General features: G+C 35.9%; 1 protein-coding gene across 2 annotated transcripts; it reads left to right on the top strand.

Moving 5' to 3' along the window:
• Positions 1–1,380: 1,380 nt before the first annotated feature.
• LOC145680326 (uncharacterized) lies at positions 1,381–24,786 on the top strand. 2 transcript variants are annotated; one of them, XM_081750703.1, is made up of 3 exons: positions 1,381–1,460; positions 20,000–20,424; positions 24,453–24,786. In XM_081750703.1, exons 2-3 carry the CDS (start codon positions 20,014–20,016, stop codon positions 24,714–24,716), a joined length of 675 nt encoding a protein of 224 aa, XP_081606829.1. In that variant the 5' UTR covers positions 1,381–1,460; positions 20,000–20,013; the 3' UTR covers positions 24,717–24,786. The 2 variants fall into 2 exon arrangements, with proteins under 2 accessions (XP_081606829.1, XP_081606828.1); XM_081750702.1 differs by having other exon boundaries at positions 1,413–1,567.
• The last annotated feature ends 1,908 nt before the right edge of the window (positions 24,787–26,694 follow it).

Genomic DNA, 26,694 nt, shown 5'->3' on the forward strand with positions numbered 1-26,694 from the left:
AAAATTTTAGACTGCAGATCCTGTATCACTGTTGCGAACGACGGTGTTCAAATGTTTTGCTTGTTCCATTTCTTTCCATAGCACCAGTGTTGCCAGGTCTCCTGATATTCCAGGAGATTTCCTGGTTATCCAAGTTGTCTCCTGGTCTACTGATTTTTCTTTAAAAAATGTTAAAAACTCCTGGTTTTGCGCATCATCCAAAAGCTCTTAGAAAAGTAGACTTCAGAAACCAAAAGGAATTCGTATCTAAGATGAAATGTGCTTTGCAACAAAAGTTTCCCTATCTATGGCATCAAGAAATCTCCCAAATTATGGACTGCAAGATTTTAAACTGAGGTGTCTTGAACTATATATTGAAGCAGTACATCAAATTGAAGAGAGATATTAACTCCTCCGTGACTAAGCGTTAGCGTACACGATTTTGGCATGAAGGACTGCGTTCAATTCCCGGTGGGATTTTATGTGGTTCGGATTTCACGTTAATCAGTAGGTCCACGTCTCATACAGCCTCGCTGTTTAACGGGACGTTAAACTCAACTGAACTCGAGAGAGAGATACGCTTCATGATCCCGTCATGACACATTTAGAGATGATTAGCTTATGAAATGAGATAAGGAAATCGGCACAATCAATTGCTCCTCTCGTAGCTGACTTTCCCAATGATATAGAATAGAGTAATTTGCAACAAGTAGATATAGAATGGCGGTTATTGCGAAACACAGATTTGTAAACTGAAAATGAAGTTTCTTTTTAAGATTTTTGGATGCTTGTCAGGAGCGTCATTTTAGATTTTGCTTAGGGGAATAAGACCCTTTGATATAAGTAAAATTTCGGACATTTCATTGATTCATTACTATTCTATTGATAAAATTAATATAAATCTCCAACTCAAGGAGTGCAACTGACCCTCCCCGCCCTCCCTAAATGACGCCTCTGATGCTTGTTAGTAAAAAAAAAAAAAAAAAAAAAGTAAGTAGATAGCCTAACCAGTTAATATTTCCAAATTAATTCACATTTGTTATGTCTTTGGTCTGCCTTCCTCAAGTGTCACAGTAGAAAAAGTGTTTTCAATCGTAAATTTGATGAAGGCGAAACAAACAGACTTGATACCCAAACTTTGCAAGGATTGCTGCACATAAGAAGGCTCACTTGTAACAACTCATGCTAAGATCCCCTGTGAATCGCTCTCTGATCAGCAGAGTGAATGTTGACATGTACGCAGATAAAGATGATTAGCCTTTTATTGGTAAGTATAATCATTGATAGGTCCACTGTTTGCCTTGTAAAAAAAATAATCATCCTAATTAACATATTTAGATATTAAGTTGTATCTCCTGGTTTTTTGGTAAGAATTTTTCTGATTTTTCGAAAAATTGGTTGGCAACACTGCATAGCACGTGTGTGTGTGTTTGTCGTACGAACGTGGATTTTTATTGAGTAGAACTTCGTTTTAACCAGAGGTAATGTATCTTAGTGAAATATTCACTACAGTCTTTTCTGACAGAAAAAGGATTAGTTAGCTTCATAATAATCCATATTGTTGAGTATTCTGTTCGTAGATATTAAGGCAAGTGCAAGACTATTCAGAAGTTCATAAATCACGCGAAGCTTTCATTTCAATTCTATATGAAATGCTCAGTTTCAGTTTAATATACGTAAAGTACGAATGAAAGTCAGACCGAGTTTCATGGAAATGTTACGTTAACGTTTTGCTCTTTCGTGAACTGACAAAGGAAGTTCGCGCTGTGGTGATTACTTTTAAACAGTTACTGCTTTGTGAGGATTTTTTGTTCACGCGTTATTGTACTTTCTTCTGTTACCAGTTTTATTACTTGTATTTTTTTTGTACATACTGTACATAAGGGACAAGTTCTAGAATACTGGTCCGCATCTCAATTGAGACATAATAAAGAAAGCAATCAATCTGGCTTCTAGCTCGCCTTCACTCGCTTCACATTCCTGTATGAATTCAATGTTGAGCTTTGATAAAGAAGGAGGTCAATGTTCCGTTAAGGGGGTCCAGTGTCTTTGACATCACTTCTTTCTATTGATTATCGTTTGATTACATAATATAAGGGTTATAGTTAAGGAGCCGTACTTCCCATTTAGGGAAGGACGAGAAACGCCATACTTTCAGGAATTATTCATTGACTATCTAGGATGTTAAAAAGTAGGTAACAGACTGAGTTCTTGCCCTTGTACTTAGGGTGTTTTTCTAGGAATATCTGTGTTTTTATATCGTATTGGAATAATAATGTGCCCTTGTACTTAGTGTATGACTATGTGGGGAGATTTGAAAACACATATCGCATGTCCCGTGCACGTGGATACTTCTTACTGTTTGCACTACGTAGAAAAATGATTCTATTTGGTGTACAAGTAGTAATAGAACACACAAGAAACGGAGATCACGCTGTATTCTCACTCTATGTTGGAGTGTGAATACAACATGATCTGGGTTTGTTGTGTGTTCTATTACCACTTATACATGATATAGAATCATTTCTGTAGGTAGTGCAACAGTAAGATGGGGTTAAATTCCAAAGTTGGGCGTCCGTTTCTAGCGAAATTTTTAAAATTTACAGGAAATATATGGATAATTTGATCGTTTGTGTGCTTGATAATATATAAGAGTCTCGAAAAATCTGTTTATTTGTTATATATAAGCGGTTATAAACATGGGACTATATGGCGAGCGGAGGGAACTACTTGGCGCAAGGTAACCGAACAGTTGCATTGTGGGAAAGAAACGAGCATTTATGTTACCAATATGGCGAATGTACAAGGGCAATGAACTAGCAATTTTAACATTTGTGAAGGAATACATTGATAACGAGCAAAATCTTTTAAAAGTTTGTGAAGAGCACGGATTAATGAACCTAATAACAAATTGCAGAAAGTGTGGAAAGGAGATAACAATAAAAAACACTTGATTAAAGCGGACGCCCAACTTTGGAATATATGCCGTAAGATGTATCCTCGTGCACGGGAGATGAGAAGTAGCTGTTCTTAACTATTACCAATATAAAAGTTCTATTAGGTTAGTTTGGGTTACATTAGGTTAGGTTAGCTTAGCTTAGCTTAAGGGGGTCCAGTGTAGTTTTGGACCCCCTTAACGGAACATGGACCAAGAAGGAAAGCACGTGGCTACTAACCCATCTTCTATATATATGCGGACAACATTTTATAAGCTTGCCGATATGCATCAGCTTGCATTAGGTCCTTATAAGTTTCCTTTGTATCTAGCCTAGTTGAGGGCTGAGTGAAGTGTGGGGCAGCGCGGGGTGCTCCGGTATGAAACAAATCACTTAGTGCCTTGCTTATATGAATACACATACAATTACATGGTAATGAAAAAGAAAGTGTAACGCTGCGTCTGTGTTATTTGCCATTCACGCAGGGTTTGCCCAAGTGTGCCCAGCTCGAAACTAAGGTGATCACATTGAAAGTGATTTTTAACAGACTTGGGACTTTTCCCTGGGTGAATTAGATGCTTACATGTTAAGATATACAACATTCAACATAAGACCTTTATAAAATTCTGAATGCATTGAATGAATAAAAAACTTACCTTAGTTTAAGATAATTTTAGAACAAATTAATGTATGGTTATGCTTATAGCTGTTTGAAGTAAAATATGCAATTTTATAGTTTAGAAAATACTTTCCTCGAATAGTGTACTCGCCGACTTGGCGACGCCGAGGAACGTTATTCCTCATACGTTTGACAGGTTTAAGACCATAGGTGCCGGTACTTCCAGTATATATGTAGTGTATTTGTAAAACTATTAGTATTTTTTATTACTTTTGATGGTAACACAAATATTCTTAAGTAAAATTTGGTTTTCCAACAACAGTAGTTTAGTTTAGGTATTTGTTGCTACTCTTCAAATAAGCATTCTGTAGAATCAACACCAACTATAGCGTCAAATTTAAGAATTCTTGTCAATTTTAAGAAGCTTAATGATCAGAGTTCCGAAAACTGTCACGCTTACTATTTCAAGTGCTGAATTCAAACTTTCGTACTAGTGGAAGTTTCGATGTACAGTAAAGAAACCTAAATTTTCGAAGAAAGAAAAAAAAACCGTCGCTGGTAATGCTCGGTCAATTCCCGCAAATTAACGCATAAAGCATCGGAACTGAGTACTTCAACAATAAAAATATTCATTTTACGATGGAATTTAATTTCGTTTAAGACTATTGAAACATTACTTAATAAAAAATGGATTATATCTTGTTAATTGTTTTAAATTAATTTTCTGGAAAGAACAGTTTTGCAACAAGCGCTCGAGAAATTCCCGTAATTTAACGCACCAATTATTTGAAGTGAACTTCAACAATAAAACCATTTATTTTACGATGGAAAATATTTGTCCTATAAGACATTTTGAAACATTTATTTTATAAAACGTGAGTTATACCTTTGTTTTCAATTAATGTATTTGGTGTTCATATTTGGCGAACGTCACTTCGTTCGTCTGCCTGTATCACACATACTACAGGATACTACTTACGGTCTTTACACTTTAAGTGATAGTAGTTATATTTCTAACCACCCACTGTTTTACAAATTCTCACTGCATGGCTGGATGGATAGAGATTACTTAAATAATCACCCGATTCTTTTCTACAGCGTACATAAAGGGGGCCACAGACACATACTTGTATGACCAACTTGCATTAAAGATTTGTTTCATCATGCATATTGGAAGAATTTTTTGCTTACACAGTACTAACTTGCTGTCCGACGTAATTTCTTCCCTTGTCGCGATTGGCGGACCTAAATATAAAACAACCAACTTGCATGAATGAGTACATACACTGTAAACATTCATGAAGAACGGCGAAACCATCATGTACCTGTATGTTTACAGAAGATTTTGAAAACTTTTAACATGGATGAACAAGGCCATACACGATCAGCTTCCCTGTGATTTTATCATTTTTTATGCTTGTTGCAAGGTTTCTGCGTGCATGAGCCCCTTAATACTTATTACCCAGGCAAAGTAGCACGTTATAAAATCGTGTTATGACACTAAAAAAACTAAATACAACGAGATATTTGTGTTGATACTTACACGGAATTTTTCCACTTAAAGGGTTAAGTTTAAATTTTGTAATCGCCCTGAGTTCGGGTTGCTGTTCGGGCGACCATTTTATTTGTAACCAGTCTGATTCGAGGTCTGGTCGCTGTCCGTGGTTCGTGGTCCTACCAATAAGTATTCTCCTGAGACTGGAACTTACCTGAACAGGACGATAAAGGACCTCTCCAAGAAGAGTTACAAACTGTTCCCAAATCGCTCGTCGGTCTCAATATTGAGATGAGCATTAGGCACCGAGAGGTTCGGGTGTCTCGTCTCGAAAACCTCACGGACGATCAGACGGTCATCCAGACCATAACGCACACAAACATCACTCATACAAACAACGAAAACACACTGGATTAAATAACACTACACTTATTTATTAGAACACTATTGTAAAAAAAAAAAAAAATAGCGAAGAGGAATGGACACAACACTGAACACTAAATATATATAATAATTTTCGTCGCTGAAATCGCACTTTGCCCTTTTCAGGCAATATAGCCCTTTATATATATATGATTATAATTCAGATATCACTACAAATGCTTCTCTCACACCATTGACACACTTGGGGGATTAGCACTGGGGAAAAGTTGTCTGGATCGTCCCTCGATGAATCCAGTTGTTACGCTGAACAATCTTAAAGCGTAAAGGTGCGTCTTCAGCAAATTAGACAAGAAATTCTCCAAAGTAGAATGCTGATATGGGAGGGCGCGTGTATAACATTTTAAACGCACAAGGTCTGCGGACCTGGGACTTTACTAGTTGGGGCTAGCCGTAAGAAAGCGTCCTTCACCGGCTAAATAGCTTGTGCCCCTTAACACACAATCGTACTTGAAGCTCGACGCGATGCGCGTAGTTACGGCTTCTAAACCTGGATTCATACTCCCTGAGCATCCAAGCTCAAGCTACGGGTTGCAATGGTCAACGGAAAAGTGTTGGCAGTTCATTTCAAAAATCACTCAGTTAACTCACCTGTATGCACATACAAACAGAATATAGAAAACAATTTATGTTAATTTTAGTCAACTGCCTATAATGCACTAGACACGGCGATAACACTGGCGTGAGAAAGTACAGATAACGGACTGGAATACAACGCAGTTGGTGCTACTTTGGTCACTGGAACATCTGGTCGGCCCGTATTTCTCTAATCTATTATAATGTTTCCATAAGCGATTAAAGAAAGCACTTAATTCAGTTCCCAATAACTATAGAATATATACTGTGCATATAATGAGTCAGGGAGAAACACTGAAATGGTTCGTCACTAGCTGAAATGTTCTCAGCAAAAGCAATGTTTAAATATATATATGAGAAAACGATGAAAGATTTCTTTGTCCAATTGTGTGGGAAAGAAGCAATTCCCACCAAAGAAAGAACTTATATGCGTTGCAGAATAAAGTACAAATCGAAAATAATGATTACTGTCTTTACGAAATATACAGGGTGTCCACAAAAAATCCTTCTATAACCTGGTGGCGGTTATAATTTTCAGGATACAAGCACGAGACGCACTAAATTTCCTGTATAGATTTTGGCTGCATAACAGCGAAAAATTTCAAAATGGCGGCTTTTTTTTTTTTTTTTTTTTCAAAATAACTGGTATTCACGCTACAAAGTATAATTTATGGTCTTTTAAGTTGAAATTTTCAGAGTACAAGTACGAAACACACTAAATTAGCTGTATATATTTTGGCGGCGATCCAACGTAATATTTCAGTATGGCGGTCGTTTTTTTCAAAACAGCAGTGAATAGAAAATTGTTGCAAGTTGTGACAATGATGATCTTGAAATGTGAATCACATTTTAACACTTTTACCCCGAATCAGGGTTGGATGGTTTAAACAATGTTAAAAAAAAAATCAAAAAACGAAAAATGTTCGTAAGTGTGTGTGCGTAAAATATTGATAAACACACATTTGTGGCTTATCACGTTTCACTCCCGTATATTATTCGTATTATATTCAGACCTAAATTCCCCATTCATTACTCAGAGATTATACTACAAAGTAACTTTTTTTTTTATTATGTTTCTGAATTTTTTTTTCCAGTTTGTTACTATTGTTATGCAATTGCAATCAAAGAGAAACTCTAAATGTTGTTTCGTTTTGATAATGTTTACTATTGATAAAATACAGCGAAACAGTATTTTTTTTTGGGGGGGGGGTCATACAAACCCTACGAGAGGCATTTATTGAAATCAGAAGTATCTTTTGCATCTATTTATGTATAAATGGGTCAGAGCCAAAGTGGACTCAGATAATTCGTATCTTTATTCACGTTTCTTACTGGTATGCAAATTAAGTCATTATATTTCTTTAACTTGGACTAACAAAAGTCATAGTGAACAAACTTGGATTAGGTTAGTTGTTTTGTATTCTACAGTATTTTCAAATTGTCCATATGTAATTCTTTATAATCGTTTCATTTGTGCAACTGTTTATCTTTTTGTCCTTATGAAATGACTCTTGACATTTGTATTAACAAGTATGTAAAGATGAGTACAACGTATTTTTATCAGGAGTCCTTCGTGAGAGTCGGCAGACGTATCGCATTTGTGGCCACTTAGTCCCGGTTTTGAGTTCAAATGGAGGACAATTTCTCTCGGATGTACGCCGAGAAACGCCTTGGATTCCGCTTTAAGCTTATGTGACCAATTCCAGCATAACCCGGTTGTTGCATAGTAACACCAAGGCGAAACAAACTTATTTCTGTTCATATGTGATATAAATATATGCGGCAAATTATTTTTAAAAAAAGTAAACCAATAGACCATTTTTTAAAAATTTTTTTCAATAAAAACCATGGTTTTTGCCAACCCTGCCCCAAATACAATGAAATATTTCGAAAAACCCAATTAAACCCGAAAAAAACCCATATAGGCCTACGTGGGTTGGGCTTTTTGAAAAAAACTGGGTTTTTTCAAACCCTCCACTCACGCAAATGAGTTCGTTCCATAAACATTAATCGTAAGGCATGTTTAGCACAAGGGGTCCAGAAGCACATAATATATATATATATATATATATATATATATATATATATATATATATATATATATATATATATATATATATATATATACACAGGAGAAATGGGTGAGGCAAGTACTTAGATTTAAGATAACGTAACCAAATCTAAGCTAAGGTAACATGAACTAGCCTAATATTAGTAGAAATAAGCGAAATTCTATCATTTTTTGCAAAATTATGCTGGACACTACACTAACATACTACTCTAATATAACTATCATAACCTAATGTAGACAAATCTAATGTGAGCAGAAATTACCGAAATTGTAACACTTTTTAGAAAAAAAAATGCTTGACCCCTTCTGCTAAACATACACCCGCTTCTTTTCTGAATGAGTTGTAAGTTCCCAAAATATGGCGGATGTGATCTTAATTTATGGTACATTTAAATAAAATTTAAAATTAGTCAGTAATGTTGGAAATTTATAACACTAAAATATGTCCCGCAATGACAAAATCGAACTTTTTTTAACTCTTGTTAAAGATGCTTTTTATAACAGTCTTCTTAAGGATGATTTGATTTCATCATATCGGCTCTCAACCTAAGTGTAAGGATCGTACTCTAATTTCCAAACAGGTGGCGCGGTGGCTCAGTGGTAGAGAGTTCACCTCCGGTGCTTTGTGTCCCTGGTTCGATCCCAGCTCGTGCCGTGTGGATTTTGTGGTGGACAAACATCGTGCTTGGGGATCTCCCGTTTCCTCCCACTTTCTTCATTCCACCATTTCACTCATCTCTCATCTCATCACTGTCTCCTTTAGCGTAACCGACATAAATGTGGGACGTAAAACTTAGATTTCATTTCATTTCATTTCAAATTTCCAAACAATACGTGTCGTAGATAAAGTTTAGACTGATGTATGGTTCACTTTATCGTCATGTAAATGAAGTTCCCTCCCTATCTATGATTTAGTGATCTATTTGCTTTTTGATGTTCCTTCTTGTAGTAACTTAAAGAAAGATTGTAATTCTCTCCATTATATTATTAATTGCAAATGTGAAATTGTAAATGTCATATAGGGTTCACGATTTTTTTAAAACCCAGCAGAAACAAATAAATACTAAATGGCCTGTGGAGAAAATAAGTCTGCTTAAGCTGCCGTCAGTCCCTTGCACAGTAGGAAGTCAGTTGAATTTTTTTTCTTTCTCCAACGAGCCTCTGGTACCCGACCATCAGGTTATTGTAAGATCTGCCAGTTGTCTAAAGTTTTCAATCATTCGACGAATATAAAGTTATAAAAGCAGATACAGTCAATTCTAATGTAATTATGATAAACTTGAATGAAGTGTAAAACTAATTTATTGTTATATTTCTAGAAATAGTCTTATTCTTTCAACTTAGGTAACTATTTAACCATTCTAGTGTTTGCTTTCCTCACCCGCTAGTAATCCCTCTAAGTTTTAAAGGCAAGAGTTTACTTTGTGCCGAACAGTGACTAGAACCCGTACCCCATAGTATTAGTAGGAGTAGCAGTAGGAACGGGTTAGAAGCCCCGCAGGGGTTCGTTCGTTTTGTTCTCGACATAAAATGGGCAAATTAAAGACTGTTCGGCACAAAGTAAATTCTTGCAGTTTTGAAATCTATACGGTGCCTTCTTCAGTCCATTTAAATTTTAAAAGGATTTTTACTGCATCTTGCGAGCAAAATCAGAAATCAAGACACATACAAATGAATTGAAAAGTGAGTTGACCGACTTCAAACACTACTGTGGCTTTCACATGACAGGTGGGCAAGTTTTCAGTATAGGCATTTTATTCATTTGATTATTTCGATTCCTGTGATTTGATTCTTTTGATTCTGGTTGTAGAAACATACCTGTTCCGTTCGCTTCGTGATGTAGTATGCGCGAGCGAATATGAATGACAAGATTTTACGTCAGCTGTTTTGCTGCCAGTTCATACACATGGTAGTGACGGGTGTCGTATAGAATCGTGGCACAATATGCCGAATGGCGTTGATGTGTTATTTAATGAAGGCGAAATTAGACGTTTAAATTTACATAAATTATCGACATTAGTCTGTAATAATGAAGTAAACACCTATTGATATTGTTTTACTGTGGGTGTGTTACAAATCAATACAAATTGTAGTGATTGTGAAAGACAATATATTCTGTTGTCCACTATAAGTGGTAATCGTTTAAAGGTAAGCTGTATGTGCTATAATCGGAAATGTAGATCATATCTGAAGCATAGGTCAGTTAGAAATGAGAGGTATATTGCGAAATCTAAAGTAGAAATAGGCCTACATATTGTAGAATGTAAAATTTTGTGATTATAGTATTGGAGAAAAATATTTCGTATTCATGAGGCATGCTGGTGAACTGTAATCTCCAAATTAAAATTTCAGGTATTTCTAATTTTTTATAGGCCAGTTTTCACTTTATTTCAAGATATATAGTTGCTACTTGTTAATTCTAATTTTCAACAATCGTACTGTATTTTTTTTTTGGGGGGGGGGGGTGTATATAAGAATTCGTACATGTGGTAATTTGTTTTCGTAGTTTAAAGGAAAAAAAATATTTTTACCGATGTGATTTCCTTCACGAGCCACTTTTAGAGATGAGTTAGGAGTACTATTTCTAACCGATTTCTGGTGAAAGTAACTTTCGAGGAATCACACCCATAAGAATCGGTTCATTGAACGAATCAGATGAATGAAATGCCTATACTGAAATCTTGCCGACATGTGAACACGTAAAAACCTCTTGAGTTGTTAAGTACGAATACGAAACTTTAGTGATGCGAAATTACCTATAACAACGCTGACAAAACAACTTATCTTGTGCTTCCGTCTTCTTTTGAATTGGATATTTGTTACTCGATGGAAACTTTTTTAAGATTATTTACATTACTTCTAAAGTTGGATCTGCACATATTACCCTTACTTAGAGTTGAATTGTCAATTGAAAATTATTTCGCAGTTTCACACCTGATGCCAATAAAAGTGTAGAACCAGTCTTCAGAAGAAACCACAGTGACACACTACACAAGCCGATTATTTATTGAGCGTATGGAACGCATTTTTAATGTAAATAATAAAGGCTCATTTGTAATATTCCTTCATTGCGTGTTTTTGTAGCCTATATTTCAGTCTTCTTCATGGCAAAGGGCTTAAATTATTTTCCTATGCAGATCTTTACATAATTGATGCAACTAAGTCTTATGTTGTAAAAGCAAATAAATAAATAAACATTAGTAAATATAGCGTCCCTACGTGACGTATCCGAAATGTTACCTCTTACTAGTTGAGAGCTGTTCACCTATTAATATATAAATACAGTAAACTTCCTTTTTTTGTTTGTTTGTAGGGCTCGATTGATGCTATCTTCTTGTTCTAATCTTCATTATGTGCATCAACCGATGAACGCTTCGAATTTCCAGGCTGCAGTCGATATTTACGGGGCTTAATTAAGAAGAAATACTGTAACAAACTTTTCTTTCAATTGTTAGTTATTTTAATGTAGATGTAATTTCAATTACTTTCATGATATAGATGGTAATAGCATTTACACCTGTAGATGTTCAGTCAGAATTGTCTCTAGCCATGACAAGTATAGCGAGATGGAGCGTATTTTGATAATCCAAACACCCTTTTCAGTTTCTTGCTTTCTGACTTCCCAGACTCTTCGTTAGAAAGATCCTTATTATCTCTATTCCGTATGTGTATATTGACAGTACTTTTGTGCGCGGAGGAGCTTCATCGCTGCTACGAGTCTCTTACGTGTATCAAGAAGGTTGTGCCTGTGACCTGCATCGTGAGGCTTAGTTATTTGAAAAAGCCTTTGGGAGTTACCAGTTAGTTTCTGCCTACTCTACTTTAAAATATATTGCCGTCTGCAATTGCGCTAGATCATCAGAAGTGATTCCATGTCGTCTGCGTACACATATATATACATACTTATGTCTGGCAATTGCTCCATGATTCCGACTACTATGTTACGGGTAAGAACGTCGAATATTGTTGGGCTCAGCGGTTCGTCTTGCAATACACTTAATATTTGATGTTTCTAATTTGACTGCTTCACACCATCACACACACTCTACTCTGACCCACTATATTGGGGAAGAGCCTAGTTTTTTTTTTTTTTTTTTTTTTTTTTTTTTTTTTTTTTTTTTTTTTTTTTTTGTGCAGCTGATAGGTTTTCTAGTTTCTCGATTAGTAACGTCCTGTTGATGAGGGTTTCTAGAACTTCCGTGAGTATATTTCCCGCGGCCATAAGTGTGGACCTGCCCCGTCTAAAACTTAATTTGCTTTTCGGGGAGGAGAGAAAATACCTTAGAATGAGCACTCTTATAAACACTGTAAAAGCTTCGAATTCGAATGCTATGACTGTACGAGTTGAAGTTACTCCCAACATTTTGATGTTCGATTTGCACCAAGTGTGTGGGGTGTCCTCTTTTTTTTGAGACACTTAGCTCAGTTCATATACTGTCAGGCCATAATAAGGATATCATCAGGTGTTTGTTGCATAGTCCATCCAGTTCTGTTACCTTCGTTACTTCCCTGTTATGGTGGCTTTCTCATTTCTGAAGAATGGTGTGCGGGCTTCCACTACATCTTTGATCCTTGATCTGGTCTTGTTCCTTCGCCAGCATCTCCCTTATGTGTATTTCACACGTTTCTCTATTAATGTCAACTGGGAAACGTGACTGCCTTGAACGGAGTGCTGTATAGGGATCTTGTTCTGTATCTATTACAATTTTCTCATCTTCTCTTTCCTTATAGTCCCGTTTCTTCCCATAACTTCCGATATATTCAGTCATCTCACCGATGGGTATATGTTGCGTGACCAGAATCCGCTTCCTGTGCCCATTGTGGTGAATTGCTTACTATTCGCTGTCTTCTTCTGGAGTGTCTGCATCTTGCTACTGATCGAGTCCCCTTTGACTGCCTGCTTTGCTTTGTGTTGATGCCCAAGTCTTGATAGCTTTGTGAGTTTTTTTTTTACCGTTTTAATTAATTTTTAATTTTATCCAATGTTTAACTGTTTTGTCAGTTTATTTTTCATGTCATAGCATTTCCTTTCTTTCTATTTTCTTTTCTATCTTGCAGTCATATCGACTAATTGAAGGAGGCCCCACTTGAGTTTACCTATTGCCAAGCTGCTCCGACAGAGAAGAAAAACGTGTCTGTGTTTAAACCTGGCCTTGTGTTCAGTTTGCACATTACTTACATTTTAACTCCAAAATGGAATGACACTTTTTATTACGGTATAGTCTACGCTCTGAATTTATCACCTTCCTGGGATATGTGCTTTTTTTTATTTAAATGGGGCACAAAAGGGCGCAAATGACTTCGCTATCGACGCACCCAGCCACTTCCTGTCAATCAATCATTCCTCCCGTTATCTATATGTTTGTCACTATGAGATCAGTGTTGTAACCGGAGGTCATAGGTTTTACGACTTCCGATTTGAATAGACAAAAGTCGAGACATAACTTATTCTTGGGCTGCTAAATGTATGTCAGGAAACCACTTGTCAGTATTTCTTACCTTTTTTTTTTTTTTTTTTTTTGCTTTGTGAAACTAGGTATTGAAGCTGGAAGCACTAGTAAATTTATGAAACTTCTGGTTCTGATAGTGTTGCGGGTGGTGACATGTAGTTTTGAAGATCTAAGTCGATTGCAGAACAAAAGCTTATTGCTATGTATTACCGTTTTTGTTCTATGACGATCAAAGTTGAAACCAGAAACTGTTTACTTCATCACTTGAGGTTTGAGTAGAAAGATGGAGCCTATTATTAGGACGCTGAATCTATTGAAAATAAAAATTCAATATCTATATCGCTTTTGCTCAATGGGAATCCAAATAGAAACCAGAAGTACTAGTAAATTTAACCACGTCTAGTTTTTGTAATGTTGCGGGTGGCGATGGTATGTTCTTTTAAGACGCTGAACTGGTTGTAAACAATCTCTTGTCGCTATCTGTTAAAACCTCTTTTTCTTGGTGCTACTAGTGATCGTTGAAACTAGAAATAATTTATTTCTACCACTTCCGATTTGAATAGAGGATTAGCGGAGGGCGAAGTCCTATCCTTGACACTGATCCGATTAAAAAACAAATCGATATCTCTTTAAAATTTTTGCTCTAATACCTGTCGAGTGACGGTCGGATAGCAGTTTTATAAGACTTAACACTCATGCATAGAATAATTTTTAAAAGAAGGGGTTGTGGTGGCTCGGCGGTAGAGCGCTTATCTCTACTGTGTGGGGGTCACTGTTTGGCCTCCTGTCAAATAAGTTTTTGGTGGGCAACATCGTGTACGTGGGTTTTCTCTGGGTACTCCTGTTTCTTCCCACATTCTCATTCTGCCAATTATTTCATCATCGTTCACTTGCCTTAATCATCCGTCTCTCTTAGCCTAACAGAGATAATTGTGTGAGGTTAAACTGAAATATTTCATTTCATTTTGAAATCTATAAAGGAGCGAAAGCATTTCTACTATTCTTTGTTACTATGAAAAACAGTAGATTGCATGAAGATGATGAAAAGTCGGAGAGAACGTTCAAATGCCGTAGAATGGTTAAATGGGGAAATTTGAGACAATTTACGCAAATAGTTAGTCTATTATGGCTTATGTAATATATATATATATATAATTACAATATTAACGTTTAAAGCGTAAAATGTTCAAAAGTGACACATATCAATCGCTCATCAAACTGCAAAAAATGATGGGAGTGAATGTAAATCTTAATACATAGTTCTCGAAAAGTCCGAAACTGATTTTTTTAAATAATAAATTAAAACATTGATGTGCAATAATTACTCAAATATTAAAGATGAAACTGGGAAATCACAGGCGTTTCATGGTGACACTACCCAAGACATTACACGAAATGATTCATCATCATAGACAGGGTTGGCTGGTTTAAACCAAGGTGGTTTAAACCAAAAAACGAAAAATGTCCGTAAAAGTGTGACTATTCGTAAAATCTTGATGTACACACATTTGTGGGTTATTAAGGTTCACTCCCATATATTATTCGTACCATATTCAGACCTAAATTCCTCATTGTTTACTCAAAAAGATTATATTACAAAAGCAGTCTTTTTTTTATGTAACTTTATGGATTTATAGTTTGTTGTTATTGTTATGCAACCAAAGGAAAATTCTAAACATTGTTTCATTTTAATAATGTTTACTATTGATAAAATACCCGAAATGCCGTACTTTTTTTTGGAAGGGGGGTCATACAAACCCCACGAGAGGCAATAATTGAGGCAAGAAACTTTGGTAACTATTGATGTATAAATGGGTCAGAGCCAAAGTGGTCAAATAATTCGTATCCTTATTCACTTTTCTTACTGATATGCAAAGTAAGTCGTTATATTTCTTTTACTTGGACTAATAGAAGTCGTAGTGAACTAACTTGGACTAAATTAGTTCTTCTGTACTCTGTAGTACTTTGAAATTGTCCATATGTAATTCTGTATAATGGTTCCACTTGTGCAATTGTTTTCTTTTTGGCCTTTTGTCCTAATGACTGTTGACGATTTATTAACAAATATGTAAAGATCAGTCAACGTATTTTTATCAGAAGTCCTTCGTAAGTGAGTCGGCGGACGTATCGCATTTGTGGCCAATTAGTCCCTGTTTCGAGTTCAAATGGAGGACAATTTCTCTTGGATGTAAGCCGAGAAGCGGTTTGGATTACGCCTTATGTGATCCTTTCCAGCATAACCCGGTTGTTGCATACTAACACCAAGGCGAACAAGCTTATTTCTGTCTATATGTGATATAAATACATAGAGCAAATTATTTAAACAAACAAACAAACAAAAAAAAAGGGTTAAACAAAAAAAGGTTTGAAACCAAAAAAAAAAAAAAAACGGATTTTTTTCTCAATAAAAACCATGGTTTTTGCCAATCCTGATCATAGATATTCTGCCCTTATTGCAGGCTTTTCATTGCTCCTATATGTTCTATTTTTCCTATATATTTGCGTCTGTTCCTAGAAACTCCTATATTTCCTGCATTTTTACGAAACCACCTATATTTTTGTGGCATTGCTACTTACACTTGTGAAAATAACATAAGGAAATAAGGTGTGGCTGGTTGGGGGGCCTTTTGTCTTCACAATAGGGTGGTTAAATGGAGACTTCTTTGTTTTTTCCTGCTTATTGTCTAAAAATAATTACACCAAACAATATACAGTTAGCGCAAAAACAGACCCATTCTGATGCAGATCCTTTTTACACTTTCCTTATATCCGTTGGTTAGTACTAGTGAGCTACGTAGGAAAACACTAAGAAACTCGTATAAAATTTTGCAGCGAGATAATTACCCATTTAGTTATATTTAGAGTAGAATGTATGTTCATATAACAATTGGTGTAGGGAAGGTTCTAGAACACCTGTCCCCCCAATAAGTAGTAGCTAGGTTGGTTCCTTTTTGTAGCAAAATTTAATATTCACATAGTATTGCCGAGCGAGCGTTAGTGAGGTGAAGGCGGGTCAGAGCCCCGCAGGGCACGTTGTTTTCTGTCTTTATTACAGCTCAATGCGAAGGGAGACCTGTGTTCTAGAATCTTGCCATTGGGGTAATTTCCATGTGATTTTTTTAATTCTACCTATTGGATAATTGAAATGTTCCTTTTTCACAGCTTCACGAAACCTTCTATATTTTTTCGTCGTGATTTCCTACATTTTTTTTCAATAGCATTGGAAAGTCAGTTATTGACAGGTCATTTGCCGCAGCTGAGAAGCTTTCATGCTCCACGTCTTCCTGACCTCTTTGTCTTCACGTACGATTTTTCTGTTTTGATGTCATCCATTAATTGTAGTCTCCTTCGCCCCCTTTCTCTCTTTCCCGCCACCATACCCTCTAGGACGTCCCTCATGATACAATCTCTTCTTAGGCAATGTTCCAACCAGTTTCTCTTCCTCTTCCTAATATCTAAAAGTGTTCTTTTCTCACCCACCATTTCTAACACCCTCTCATTCGTTTTCCACTCTACCCAACTAATTCTTTCCATTCTTCTCCACACCCACATTTCGAAGGCTTCCAGTCGATTTTCGTCACCTTTACGTAATGTGCACGTTTCCGCCCCATACAGTACAACACCCCACACGAAGCATTTTATGAGTGTTTTTCTCAACTCTTTCTTCAAGGTCCCACAAAACACTTTTCTTCCTCCTAAAGGCTTCTTTCGCCATTCCTATCCTTGCTTTTATTTCACGTTCGCACTTCATGTCATTACTAAGAATACTACCCAGGTATCGAAAACTATTCACTTGTTCTATTTTCTCCCCTCCTACTTTTATATTTGACACAGACCCCTTCGTTCCAATTACCATGGCTTTTGTCTTCCTAACATTTACTTTCCTCCCATATTCTTCAAAGCCCTTTCTCGTTTTTTCTAACATTTTATTGATTTTCTTCTCAGATTCTGCAACAAGCGCCATATCGTCTGCAAATCTTATGCATCTAATCATTCTACCTCCTACCGAAATGCCATCATCATGTAGGCTATCTCTTCTAGATAGACATTAAATAGTGTTGGCGAGAGGCAGCATCCTTGTCGAATTATCCTTCCAATTGCACTCTTCCGTAATTTCTTCCCCTATCCTAACACTTACTTGTTGGTTCATGTATAAGTTTCTTATAAGTCTTCTATCTTTCCATTCCAACCCTATCTTCGTTAGAACTCCCAACAACAATTCCCAATTCACGCGGTGAAAAGCCTTTTCTAGATCAATAAATACAACATACACATCTTTCCCTTTTTCCATAAGTCTTTCACCGAACGCTCTTAATAATGCAATTGCATCTCTTGTGCCCTTGCCTCTTCTGAACCCGAACTGCTCCTCCTCAACTTCATTTGTTCTTCCGTATAACCTTCTGTTCAGTATTCGGAGTAGAATTTTAGCTGCATGAGATATGAGACTAATAGTTCTATAATCCTCAAATTTTTTGGGGTTCGATTTCTTAGCTATTGGTATCACTGTAACATGGAATGATTAATAAGGTATATAGCCCAAAGTTGATTAACTCGTCAACTTTGGTTTAACTATAAAATTGCACGTGTTTAAGGGGGCAGACTACTAAATATTTTTGAAAAACTAATAATTTTTCTTTTGTCCGTTTTTCGTAAGTGGAAAGAGGTAATAAAATGTAACTTACTACAATAATAGACAATGTTATTCTACACCCGAAAATTCGAATCGGAAGAATTTTCAGTGTTGCCATCCATAGAAATTACAGTGTGACCAGAATTTGAATTACTCAAAAATCTAGGTAAAGGCAGCGACTAGAAAAATGAACTCAACGGTAATTGATGACTTATCAGGCTGTCTACCTTTCTTGTTTACTACTTTTTAAAAAAATGTTTCTACTTATTTTGTAATAACTTATTTATTTTGTAATAATTTATGTAAGTTTTATAAAATAAATAGAAATGTTATTTAAAAAGTAGTAAACAAGAAAGGTAGACAGCATGATAAGTCATCAATTACCGTTGAGTTCATTTTTCTAGTCGCTGCCTTTACCTAGATTTTTGAGTAATTCAAATTCTGGTCACACTGTAATTTCTATGGATGGCAACACTGAAAATTCTTCCGATTCGAATTTTCGGGTGTAGAATAACATTATCTATTATTGTAGTAAGTTACATTTTATTACCTCTTTCCACTTACGAAAAACGGGCAAAAGAAAAATTATTAGTTTTTCAAAAATATTTAGTAGTCTGCCGCCTTAATATATGCATCAATTAATAGACCATATCAAGTAGAACAAAATTACATGTTTGAGGGTAAATTGTTATGCGTAGTTTTCGAGAAAAAATAATTTTAATGGCGGTAAAATACGTATACACTTCCGCTAATTACATAATGAGACTGATTTTATTGTGACGAAACAGTGAATGCAATCCGTAACCCAATATGTGCGTTCGAAAGAGTGATTCCTCCTCCACGATCTGGCAGCACCGCATTATCGCATGCGAAGCATGATAGGAAATGCAACGTCATTACCAGTAGTTACTAAAAGGACCTCGTCATGCTAGCAGCATAGAGCAGAGAGCAAATATCAAATTCTGTGTTAAACTAGGTAAAAGTGCCACAGAGACCGTTTATTTGACGCGGAGAGTGTATGAAGATGTGGGGATATGCAGAAACTTCGACTTCTGAAGTCAAAAGTGAAGACGATCCTCCTGTGTTTTTACAAGAGTAAGGGTATCATGAATTTGTACCAGAAGGTCACACAATGAATATCTAGGTTTATTTTTGTGTTTTGGAGCGTTCCATGAAGAAAATTCGTCGTGTTCTGCCTGAATACTCACTCAGCCCGAGATAGCTGGTTCCTTATTCATGACGAGGTACCCGCTCTCCGCGCAGAACTTGTTCGGGTATATTTGGCAGGAAAAAAAAGTATATGCTGCAGCGCCTTCTATCTCCAGATATGCCCCCTGCGACTATTTTCTGTTCCCTAAACAGAAGCTATCTTTAAAAGGACAACTTTTTGACAATATTGAAGACATCCAATCAGCTGTGACAACGGTATTACGGAACATCTTGTGTGATCGTGCCACTCGCTATATTGACGCAGGAGGGGATGTACTTTGAATCATAAACAGGTATTATTACATTATCTTTGTTTTGGTCATATTACCAGTCTCATTACTTAATTGTCGGACGGTGTACATAGTACGTTGGCAATAATAATGGAAAATTTTAATCTACAGGAACACACTAATTTATTTATTTATGTATATGCGAACAAATAGCGAATTGCATCTATTATCTCCTAACGGTGACATCATACAACAGTAGTATACACACACTGCCTGCAGTAATAGTAATATAATAATATTTCATTGTGTATAGTTTTTCAATTATATTCACATGTATTCTAATTTCTTTTCTTATATATTTAGGAACTTGTCCATCCATGACGAAGCGGAAGAGTGTAGAAGCTGGCAGCAATGGATTCTTTGTTGCCAATCAAACTCCAGCATCTGCAAAGAAACTTAAGCAGAAAGACAAATCTGATGATCAAAGTTTTGTAGTTACACCTATGAAGGAAACTGTTGGCGGTACACCGTCGCAAAAGAATAATCGAAAACCACGACAAAGCAGTGAATCTAAGATGAATAACTCCAGTGCTCAGAAGAAGAGTGTTACAAAGTCAAAGAAAGATACTGAAAAGAAATTGGATTTGGGACACAGTCAGATCGTCACAGAGAATGCACGAAAGAAAGCTTTGGCGTATTTAGAACAGTGGCGTTCTGATAGGGAACACTGGAAGTTCGCGAAGAACAGACAGGCATGGCTTGTGAAATATATGTTTCATTCGAAGAAGGTAAGTAAATGGCTAAAGTAGTTGGTAAACTAATTATAGCTTATATCTTTTGTTGAGAAACTGTTTGAAAAATCCATGTGCAGTTTTTTTTAAAGCCTAGATAATGGTTAGCGTTCTCGCCTCACAGTTGAGGAGGTTGCACATTGATCTTTCAGCTGACTGAGTGATTTTTTTTTTTCCGCAGTTCCATCAAGCTGGTATAGCACCTTACATATATATAACTTAAAAACTAGCGCTTGCGCGCCAGTGGCGTTTCATTTGTCAAGTCTAACCACTGTGACTGCAAAATGGTCTGGCTAGTAGATTTTTTGGGTGGCTAGTACTTGCAAGCAAGATCTTTTTAAGCCTTGTCATATATATGTATATTAGTATATGTATATATGTATTCATATTTTATATTTTTACATCTTAGTTTTTACAATAATGGAGCCTGATGGTACGAGTAAAAATATTAAGTTTTTGTTTCAAAAAGTCCCCAGGTAGGCCTTTTAAAAGGGTTTATCAAGAAGAACTACGTTTTTTCTTTGCAGCACTGACTATTGGCTAGATACATAATTCACACATTATAGAAATTATTCAAATTTATCATCAAAATGAGTGTTCAATTATCATTAACAGACGTTTCGTGCGTTGGGAAAAACGTGTGGTCAACACAGTCGACCAATAGAAAGTTCGAATTGCTGATTTACGCAAATGAAAGACCGTATGAAAAACGAAGTGTACCTCCATCCTCAGTCACTGTTTGGTATAGATTTTTATTCAATGTAATCGGCCAGTAAGACAATAATGGCAATCGTACAAAAGGTTGATCGTTTACATGTATTCGATTTCAAACCTTTACCCTTGCTCACACGATCGACCGTTTCAAACAGCAGGAGAGTATCGCGCCAAGTTCGCATCATGGCTCCCAGAGTGAACCGGTTTTGGGGAGGCTACGTCGTAGCACTTTTCCACGTCAAGTTTTCTGTGACATTCAAAGATAGCAAAGAAAATTAATGTACATTGGAGCCAGTGACCATCAAAAACATATTTGATCGACATAAACACTACAATGTTCCAGCACTTCGTTCACCTAGTAAGGGAAGCCGAAAGTGTCCGTGTACTGTGTTGACTCCACTCGTAGTTCGGAAGTTGCGCCGAATTGTTTTTCTTAAGGTAAGTGAGACATCAAAATCAAGTGCAAGTTACCGTAAAGATCGTTAGGACTCTTGACTTATTGAACGAAGATCTGTCCGGACGCGTTCTGTCGAGAAGCTGTAATGTCAGCTGGCTGCCCAGGCCGTATGATCTCTTCGTCGTGTTTTCTACGCGGTTATCTGAAGTTTCAGCATATGAGAGTAAGCCAGAAACAAAGATAATATTAGATACACTATTCCGAATTACCAACAATAAATTTGCAAAAAGTGGTGCAATATTGGACTTTCAGACTCTATTCCATGTACCAAAATAGAGAACATTTGAACATCATTAAAATGTCATCGATTACTTTTCATAATGATGATAACAAGTGAGTTGGAAATTACGATAGACTTCCAAACTTCGCGAATTCAATATTAAAATAGACTTTTGGTTGCAATAGAGGAATGAGAGATGAAACCTGTTAAGTAGTACCTTTTCCAACACTCCTGGTCTTAGAAGAGAGAATGTTTTTCCCAAGACGCTGAATCGATTGCGAGAAACAATTTGTTGCTATCTGTAGCCGAATTATTTCTATGAATCAGTTGGAACCGGAAAAGGTTAATTTCTACCAATTCCGGTTTGAATAGTTGACGGACGAGCTGGAACCTATTGTATGTATATTTGATCTATGTTAAAAGAAGAAACTCCTTTCGACATCTATTATTTTTGCACAGTGGAGAACAATATGATTACAGGAAGTACAAGTAAATATTTTTATAGTAAAGTAATACGTATAGAGATGTTATCTTTTCTTGAAGTCGAATCGATTTCAAAAAGTACGTCATGCCATTCATTACACGTTTTGTTTATGACTATCAACACAGATACCGAGAATAGGTTTGTACCACTTCAGTTAAAATAAAAGGTTAATGGAGATAAAAAGCTTTCTTGGGACATTGAATCGCTACTATATGTATATATTAGCAGAATACCTATTCTTGTCATGGAGAGAATACTTTTAATTTTGGACATAAAGGGGTGAGTTTGGATTTAAACGACATCGGAAGCGTCATTGTTCATCTCAGCGACCCCGAAAACTATAGATTCGACACTAATATCATTTTTAAATATTCCTCCCCTAAGTTCCGTCAAAGTGAAATGACAAAAACTATCCCAGGCCCGACCGATCCTCATCTATGTGGTAAATTTCATCGAGATCGGTCGGGTGGTCCGAGTTAAGTCACAGACATTCATTTATATATATATATAAATCGCTTCTCGATATATCTTGTCGTTTTTGCTCTATGAAAATGAATAGTGAAACCAGAAGTACTAATAAATTTCCAGTTTAGTAGGAAGTTGCGGGTAGAAACGGTGTCTCTTCAGTAAAATCTGAATCTGTTGTAGAAAACTTCTTGTCGCTTCTTATTAGCATTTTTGATGTAAGGGAATCAACGTTGATTGCAGAAGTACTAGTAAAGTTTTACTACTATGGGTTTTATTAGAGTAACACGAAATGGGGATGGTATATTTTCTTGGAACGTGAATCTATTCCAAAAAACTCTGGTCTGTATCTCTTAATGTTTTTACTCTTTGGAGGTCAGTATTGAAACTAGAAGTATTAGTGAATTTTACAACTTTTTGTTTTAGTAGAGTAATACGGGTGGAAATGGTAATTTTTTCTTAATGCTGAATCGATTTCAAAGAAAGCCCTGTCACTGTCTGTTACCGTTTTTGTTTTATAGTAATCAAGGTTGGAACCGGAAGCACTGGTAAATTCGTACCAGTTTTAGTAGAGTAATATTGTTGAAAATGGTATTGTTTCATGCCACGTTGAATCTTTTTTTTAAAGAAAAGGTTTATCTATTAGTTTTTGTTTTGTGGCAAACAAGGTTGAAGTCTGAAAAGATTGATTTCTACCATTTCCGCTTCGAATAGAGAGTTAACCCTTAAGTACTTGCGCGGGATGTTCATAGACCCCCAACCAGGTAACTTTTGTGTTGCTAGCCAGAAGTGCTGATGAAAAAATATTTAAAAATGTCTCAAAACGAGTTCAAAAAATCTGATTGCAGCAAATACTTTTAAAAACATGTCTAGAGTTATGCTACATTGTCTTAACTATTAAAAAATATATTTTTATTGTAATGAAACAAATATCACTTTGGGGGTCTACTGGACCCCCGCGCGAGTACTAGTCTCACAGAAAGGGCGCGAGTACTTACGGGTTAACGGAGATGATAGAGCCTATCCTTGGGAGGAGTATCGCTTCATAACGTAAACTAAGACTCCCAAACTATGCGAATACAATAGTACTGAAACTTGAAGTAGCGCATGTTTAAGTACTCGATGCAATAGAATAAAGTTGAAAGATACAACCTCTTCCTCGGACGTTAAATCCATGTCAAAAAGCCATTAGTCACTATCCCTTACTGGTTTCGTTCTATGGCAATAAAGGCCAGAACAGAATATAGTTTATTTCAGGCATTTGCGGTTTGAATAGAGTGTTAACGAAGCAGATGGATCCTTGGGACGCTGAGTTACTTGAAGAAAAAAAAAAAGCGGTTCTTGATACCATTTTCGCTGATACCAGTCGACGGATAGACATAGCCGTTCTATAAAAGCCTTCAATACTTATGCGTAGCATAGTTTGGAAGTATAATAGTAATAAAGCATCACTTAAGTTTTCATTCTATCTTTTAGAATTCTGACGTTCTTTTTGATAAACTCTGTATGTCAATGATGACACATGTGCTAATAAGAAAATATTCAGACATTTATCATTGAAAATATATTTATCAAAGATACAAGTTGGGGACTAGTAGGGCTAGTTTGTAATATCAACATTTGTATTGTTAATTCCACACGTTTCATTCTTTGTGTATGATTCTCCAATTTTGTTCAATTTGCAGCTACCATCGTCAGTTTTTCCTACGTTTGTGGATTACATTTCTAAAGCCAAAGGTAAAGTAAGAAAATATATCATCGAAAGATCGACTAAATACGTAGAAGCAGGTGATAAAGTTCGAGAAAAGGGAGAGGAAACAGATTCAAGTAGCGATGATACTGAGGAAGAGCCAAAGGAAAAGGGTTCGCCAAAGAAAAAGCCACAACACATAACAGACGAAGGTTATGAAAGAGCACGCACAATTTTACAACGTCTGCAGGAAGAATAACTGTCACTGCCAAGGAGTCTTTTGTGTAATATAAATTAAACGAATTTCAATAAATTGTCGTTTTAATTAATTAAGGGAATTTAATTACGTTTTTGTGTTCTTGAAACCCTTAATTTACGTAGCATGTTTGCACTCCCATAGCAACATCTAGGTAGACTGCGTATATGTACTCTTATGTTGCATAACAACAGAAAATTGAGAATTGACATAATTAAATGTAAAATGATCTTTATTGTGCCTTTTTATTTAATCACGGTGAGGTAATTTCAAGAACTCGTGCTCTTCTCTTTCTCCATTACGATACACGTTGCAGAATTAACGTCAAGATTGGATTTGAGATAGCTTTCCTTTTCAGCAGCTAGGCTGGACTTGACGTGGACTTACGGCTTAACATGGGATCGCAACCAGAGTCTCCCGCGCAAAGGAGCTCCAAATACGACAAGAACTTACAACCATCCTTATTGTATAAATGTAGAATAAATAAATAAAAAGGTACAATGAAATTATTTTCACTGTTGATTTAATTAATAATGAAGAGTCTTAGGGAAATATTTTAGTATTGTTCAGATAACTCGGTCACAAGCTACACACGCAACAAAAATGTTTACATCATCGTCATGTGGTTTTTTTTTTCTTCCTATTTGAAGAAATATGTATGTTTGTTTTCCAGATTACACATCTTCCTCATTCTTTAATAGTTTGAGAATCCAGGAATATTTTAGTTTTCAATATTTGTGAATCTCTTCCTCATAAAAAGTACATTCTCTTGTGCGTACGTCGGCGTTCCGTCTTTCTCAGAAAGTAAGGAAGGACATTAGGGATCGTACAGTTGTCATATTAGTCTCTTAGCGAGATAATCACTTTTCATCTTGACAGAATCCAACATAATAACGATCATTATTAGACATCGGACTTTTATGCACTTAAAATTAATGAAATATGCATGCAACTATGCTGTTAAAATGTGATAAAATATGCACTAACAATGGAATAAAAGAGCATTTTCAAATATACAGCGAAGTTGCGACAAAGTTTTGTAGGTGAAATATAACATCGAAAGTTTACGTTATCTTTCAGGCACTTCTTTTCAGAATTTATTTTTATGACCGTTATAGATTTATATTATTCTAACTTTTTTTTAAACAAACTCAAATTGTGAGATTAAAATACGCACAGTAATATAAGAATAGTTTTTCTTCCAATTTGTATTTTAGAGGGCATTTAATTTATACGTAACAATACAAACCTCAGTTTTCTAAATTTTCAACGTTAAAAAAAAAAAAAAAAGTTCTAAGGATTTACCCCTTTCCGTAATTAGCCTTACAGTACATCAGAAAATACTTTTCATATTTTTGTGTCGGTTTGTGATGTTTGTAGCCAGAAAATGATCCATTAACATCAATACATGTAACTCAACAACATTTATAGAGGAGCATATTTAATATTGATTTCCTGGCAAGTTGAAATTACCCCTTTGAAGGTATTTTCCAATGGTTTGTGTTGTTTTGTAGTCGGAGTTTGTGGCAATAATATCCGCCAGTTTATTTTCTACAAAACGCCTATATTTACCAGGAACTGCCCGGAGCTCGTGCTGAACTTCATCACCTAGAGCATTCACTGAACAGCATTCTCTTGTTTCTAAATTGATGTCGACACGATTCTTTTAATAGGTAATTGTAAGCGTCTTTGCTTTGCTGATTAGTTGCTAACATTATTGGTCCTCCATAAACTAGGTATTCCCTCCTCCCATGCAAAAGGCCATTCTGTTGCATAGACGTTTAACTTCATTGAAAATACAAACTAAAATTGGATTTATTACATGATATATGCATACATTTGAAGTAAAGACTTATAGAATATGCTCTTAAGCACTAATATATGCATTTATATGCGCTATAAAACTTCGAACTGTATTTTGGTTGTTAGCAACCCCTATAAGGTTAACTTAGATGCATATAAGCAAAGAAAATGATTTGCA

Source organism: Thermobia domestica, chromosome 3, assembly GCF_964235325.1.
Source record: "Thermobia domestica chromosome 3, izTheDome1.hap1.1, whole genome shotgun sequence".
Classification (NCBI taxonomy): domain Eukaryota; kingdom Metazoa; phylum Arthropoda; class Insecta; order Zygentoma; family Lepismatidae; genus Thermobia; species Thermobia domestica.

Excerpts from the sequence above, each read along its gene's own strand:
- LOC145680326 (XM_081750703.1), top strand. The coding sequence starts at position 20,014 with ATGACGAAGCGGAAGAGTGTAGAAGCTGGCAGCAATGGATTCTTTGTT. Across the intron at positions 20,425-24,452 it reads ATATGTTTCATTCGAAGAAG|CTACCATCGTCAGTTTTTCC; the intron begins GTAAGTAAATGG and ends TTCAATTTGCAG.